General features: G+C 28.3%; 1 protein-coding gene across 1 annotated transcript; it reads right to left on the bottom strand.

The window, feature by feature from the left end:
* Window positions 1-2739: 2739 nt before the first annotated feature.
* LOC115962710 (transcription factor bHLH162-like) lies at window positions 2740-5622 on the bottom strand. Its single transcript, XM_031081590.1, has 3 exons — window positions 5260-5622; window positions 3298-3630; window positions 2740-3188 (listed from the first exon to the last, which is right to left on the bottom strand). The coding sequence occupies exons 1-3, from the start codon at window positions 5434-5436 to the stop codon at window positions 3120-3122; spliced, it is 579 nt and encodes a 192-aa protein (XP_030937450.1). The 5' UTR covers window positions 5437-5622; the 3' UTR covers window positions 2740-3119.
* Window positions 5623-5967: the final 345 nt, after the last annotated feature.

The raw sequence follows: 5967 nt of genomic DNA, 5'->3' as shown, positions 1-5967 counted from the left end.
ATGTCATCAATAAATTATTTAAATTGCAAGTTTTTGTAATTCAAAAATTATGCATAAAATATAAGCTTATAAATCATATAGTAAATAATATCTGATTGACACAAAATTTGACACGTGTATTAAGAGCGCAAAAAACATGCAATTCAATTATTAAAATTTCAAAATATGTAACAATTTTTATTTTATTAAGTAAAATTGTAGTTTTGTAACTAAACTTTATCTTTTTACAAATATACGGGATATAATAACAACAATATTATGATTTTGTAAGAATATAAAAAATAAAAATAAAAATTTATCAATTCAAGCATGTATAAGCATCAAACCCTCAACCAACTCTGGACCATTTCTTTTTGACAATCATACTTACAAAAGACAAAAGTTAGTAGAAATCTTTTTTTACAAACTTAAATATATACACGGTACCTTCAGCTTCAGTTTTTCGAGTCAAACCACGCCATGTATATGTTAATGAATATACATATACTTTTTTTTTTTTTTTTTTTGAGAAAGAAAAAAAAAAATTTTTTTTCAATGATTAATATTCTCTATCATCACCTAGCTTCAAGGCTTCAACACGTTCTTTTAAAAGATCTCTAAAATTTTTATTTTCTTTTGATCAATGTTTTCAATGATTAAAAGATCTAGAAATTTTTTTTTTAACCCAACCCATTATGTAATGATTGATTTGACTATTTACTTACTTATCATATGATTATTATGTTATTTTTTTTATACATAATTAGAATAAGATTATTTATTGTTATATATATATATAAATATATATATTATTCTAAAAAATATATATTTGATTCAAGTCAAGAGTCCTATAAACTTACTGGTCACTACACCAAAATAAGTCTATTACATCAAGTGTTAATACAACCAAATTAGTATAGTGGTATTAGACATAATATCACATTTAAAAAAAAGTCGTTGCAATAGTAACTTAAAAATAGTAAATTATTACATTAATAATAATTAGTTGTAATAATTTATAATTTTCAGTTGCAATAGAGATTTTAATAATAAATTGAATTTAGAAATTTTTTTGCAATAACTTAAATTGAAGAAATCAATTTTTTTTAATAACTTAAATTGAAAAAACCTTTGTAATAACTTGATACCAATTATATATTTTGCGATATATTATAATAGATCAAAATTTCAAAGAGATGGCTTATTGCAACAAATTTAATATTGCAATAACTAAAATATTAGTTATTTTACAATTTATTGCAATGACAAACACAAATCTGCAATGAATATATTATTACAATGATCTAATTTTAATTATTTTACAATCTATTGTAAGAAAAAATATGAAAAATTTAACTATTACAATAAATATACCGTTGCAATAATTTGAACCTAAATTATTTTTGTCAATTCTTTACAATCTATTGTAATAAAATTTATGAAATAATAGCCTATTGTTACAAGATATTCGAAGTAATAAATTGTTTATTGCAATAGCAAATATATTATTACATCAAAATTTTCATTAAAATATTTAAGGTTTATTACAACAAATTTTTTTTTTTGTAGCACAAACTTATTACCTCAAATTTTATTACAACACTTCGCATAAACTATTGCAATGACTTCGATGTTATTGCAACGATTTTTTTTTTTTTGTAATAAACATTTTTTGTTGTAGTGGGTATTACTAGATTTTCTTAACAATAATAATGGTGATTCAAATCTCTCTCTCTCTCTCTCTCTCTCACTCACTTGTTGCAAAAATTGATTCAAAAAAAAAAAAAAAAAAAACTAACTCATTTCAAATTGATTTCTTAAAAATATAAATTAAGGGGAAAAAAAAAACTATATCAAAGTTTTGTCTAATCTTAAGACTTAGAGAGTTAATTTGTATTTGGATGATTCTTTTTTATTGATTTTTTTTTTTTTTTTACTTGGATGAATTTATTTCAATTGACTACTTATTTTGTTTAAAAATAAGTTCTTTGTTTAGAAGAAAATGAAGTATAAAGAAAGTGTGTTTACTCAAATAAAGTTTATGATCTAGTAATGGACTATCTGAAAATAATATTAGCTAGAATCCCCAATCATAATTTTTTTTTGAAGAGAATCCCCAATCATAATTTATTATCTAAATAAATTATGAAAAATGGTGTGAAAAAAAAAAAAAAAAACGGCCTATCGATCTCTATCTGTGAAACTTAGGTTGATACACTAATTTTTCTTTTGTATTTTTCACATTATCAAACCGAAAAAAGTTGATACACTTTCTTTGATATTTCCTACTAAACAATCTTATTGGACCTACGAAAAAGACCAAACAAAAAGTAGTCTAAAAACAAAATGCAGTCCTTAGCATTTATTGGTCAAAAAAACAAAATTTGTGAGAACTCTTTGGAAAAACAAAACAAAAAATCACATTAAAAAGAAAAGGCAAAAAAAAACAAAATGCATTTGTGGAAACTAGCTAACTATAGGTGGGAAATGGCTCAGCCTTACAAGACTTCAAGATCGACTTCGTCTTAGGATGTGGACAATGGATTGCTTTACGAATTTAGAGCATTGATTGGGCATGCATTGAAAGCTTAACTTATTGGGCATATTACTCAAGAATCTGGTGACCTTATTTTCATATATTTATTTAATAATTTTACTTGATTAAGAACTACCAGAAACTACAACAATACATAGAATTAATTAAGCACTCCATGCGTGTTAAATTCATCTAAAAATGCTCATAAAAGAGGTCAAGAACTATTGTAGCAAACATGACACAATGTAAATTGCTAATAATCAATAGATAAACATGTAGCTGAATGCTGAGGGCAACTCTAGCGCAATACAAGATACTAAGCTTCAAATTCTAAATCTACAACAATAGCTAACTTCAAATACAAATCGGCCATACAATACTAAAAAGATTTTTTATTTTTATTTTTAAATCTTTCACTAATTGATTGAAAATGAAAGAGAGTACATAAGCCAGTCATGATGAAAATTCACTAATTTGGTTAAATACATTTTGGGATCGTTGTCCCATTGTGATGACCAGCATAGTGGGAATAATTCAAATATTTAACTCTAGCTCCCATCCTTCTAGCTACTAATGAAGCATTTGTTGGATCAAAATAGCACATTCAGTTTATTAATTCTTGTAGTCTTTGGCACACCCTCGTAGTCTCAACCCCAACTCTAGAAATTTTGACCTGGATATTCATAAAAAAAAAGTGAATTGTATCAGCATATGTATCAAACTTGATATTCACATATTATTTATCTACAAAATTGGGATTTTAACTATTATAAACTATGTACCTGAGCATGAACGGTATGGAAAACTTTATCACCCACAGTAGAAAAGCTAGCACTGACAACTTCAGCTCCTTCCTCTTCAAGAATACTAATAATTTCATACACCATGAAGCTCTTTTGCAACCCACTTACAACAATCACTTCGATACTGGAACCAAAGTCTCTTAAATCAAATACAGGCAACCTTGAGCCAAACATCATTGTATCCATTGTATTACTGCCATTTTCTAACCCCACTGCTTGTTCCTTCCGAATCTTTAATTTTTCTATGTTTTCCTTCAGTTGCGTTATATAGGAGGCAGCGTAATCGAGCTGATCTTGTTGTGAAATTATGTCCTGAGAGAGAGAGAGAGAGAAGAATGAATTAGTAGTAGTAGTAGTAGTAATTAAAATACAAATTATTTTTTCCAATTGTCTTGTAGCTCAACTAATATTTCATGATGTTTTTAACGAATATGTTTGGGGTTCAAATCCTCCCTTTAACAATTATTGAATTAAAAAAAAAAAATACAAGTTACTATAACTTACAACTGAGTAAAATACAAAAACTATAGCAAGATCTCTTTCAGCTAGACCGGTACACTTGAGTTGAACTAGTAATAGGACAAGATTTAGTTAAAAATCCCTAGGTGTTATACCTTAGTAATATGCTTAACTAGTCATGCCTTTAGTAATATGCTTTTTTAGTTGAACTGTGAAGGTCATTATTTCCTTGTGATTGAAAAAGCTCAAGCATAGATAATTCATAGCGAAAACTTTGGAGATAATCGGGTCTGTTTGAATATCGCTTATTATTGAAAATTGAAAACACTGTAGCAAAATAATTTTTAAATGTGTGAATAGTGCCATAGAACTTAATTTTAAAGAAAAATTTACTGAAATCCATATTTACAAGTCTGGTAAACAGCGTACAGAATCCGCACATAAAAAGGCAAACGTGTAGTATGTTGTTTTCAATGTAATTCAAACATACACTCATAGCTACTTCACAAGCGAAAACTTTAGAGACATCTGGCTAGCTATGCAATATGCTATAGAAGCTTAAGGTAGACATAATTCTTTCTTCTTAAATTTCTTTAAAAACACATACTGAATTTTAAAAGTTTCTGTGAGTCAAAACTGCAGAAAATGACAAAGACCCAGAAGAAAGTTCAGCTTGCGGAACCCAAAATGACCACAGTGGTACCTTTCTATTTCAGAGAAAATGATATATTGTGAATTATTGCAGATCTCTAGGGGAAAATACCAAAAACATCATTTTCGAAATAAGATATAGACGAAATTAATTAATTAAATACAGCATATATACCAGACAAATATAACAAATTAAAAGAAAATACTACAAAATACAGTTTTTTTGGGTACAAATGATTGAGTTGAATTCTGTCCTTCCAAGTAAATTGGAGAAGAAAATTAAGCAGTGAATGAGACTTAAAACAACCAAATTCACCTCAAGAATAATTCTTTATCTGAGTTGGATATTCAAGCAGTGAAGCATCAATAATTTCATAAATACAGTATGAGCTAGGAAGATGAGGTATTGGCAGATATTTCTTGGTTTCGAGTGGGAGGGAAGGCCTTATGGACCACTTGTCACGAAAAACTTCAACCAATTACTACAAAGTAGCAAAGAGATAAGAGTACTGTAATTACTATGCTATCCGTAGCAATTAATGTTCTTCCATCCAAGAATTAAAACAAGGCCAGGAACAAGTTGTACCATATGTTTCACAACTACTGAATTCATTTCCTCTTCTTTTTTATTAACCTATTACCTGGACATCTACGTTGGAAACACCACGAAAAAAAGAATTCTGACAAAACTGCTGAATTCTAGACACAATTATGATTTTGGATATGTTTCCCTCCAATCAAAGTTACCAATTTTTATGATTAAAACAAAAACAAAAAGTTTATAGTATTTTATTAATTTAGCTTGAGCTTGTACAGACTTATAAAACTCACCCTGGTGCCTCTGAAGTGGTTGGCAGGAATAAGAGAAGAAAGCTTGAAGCATAGGCTTTTCATTCGCATTCTGCGATTTTTCTCCACCATCTTTCTATCAAGCTTGGATTTCTCACTACTGCTACTTGTCTTCATTTTCACTTTCAATCCTACTTCCCTCTCTAAAGCACAAAGCATAAATGCAAGAAATAAAGGTCAGAAAACAGGCAAAGAGAAACTAAGACTGGAAGAGTTTATAAGAAGAGGAGGAGCTTTTGAGCTTAAGATGTAAGCGTTTATATAGACAGACATGGTCTTGGCTTTGAGGGGGTCATGGATAAGTACTATAGTAGCTTTGAATTTTTGGAAATGACGTAGGAAGGCTCCGATGTCAAAGGCAGCACATTAAAGAGAGAAGAGAGCTGGGGCCAACAGCCCTTACTCATTTCTGTATTTAATTTCACAATTTATTGATTTGTACATATATAATCCGTTACTAACACATCAAATACATGTCATTAATTGATGAAAAGTGACAGATTCATATAATTAGTAACGGATAAAAAATGTCGGTCACTTACCGCTGTACATATCAATAAAATATAAAATTAGATGTATGATTGAATGTAATTCATAATAAGTTATCGGTCCAAATAATAATTAGACAAAATATTCATCACTCACAGGTGTGTAAATTATCTAGCCGTGAAATTAAAAATGAAATTCATA

Source organism: Quercus lobata, chromosome 10, assembly GCF_001633185.2.
Source record: "Quercus lobata isolate SW786 chromosome 10, ValleyOak3.0 Primary Assembly, whole genome shotgun sequence".
NCBI lineage: Eukaryota > Viridiplantae > Streptophyta > Magnoliopsida > Fagales > Fagaceae > Quercus > Quercus lobata.
This window is presented reverse-complemented; position numbering and strand designations above follow the sequence as displayed.

Coding starts and splice junctions, on each gene's coding strand:
- LOC115962710 (XM_031081590.1), bottom strand. CDS start 5,436: ATGCTTTGTGCTTTAGAGAGGGAAGTAGGATTGAAAGTGAAAATGAAG. Junction 3,631..5,259: donor ACCACTTCAGAGGCACCAGG/GTGAGTTTTATA, acceptor TCTCTCTCTCAG/GACATAATTTCACAACAAGA. Junction 3,189..3,297: donor TCCATACCGTTCATGCTCAG/GTACATAGTTTA, acceptor ATGAATATCCAG/GTCAAAATTTCTAGAGTTGG.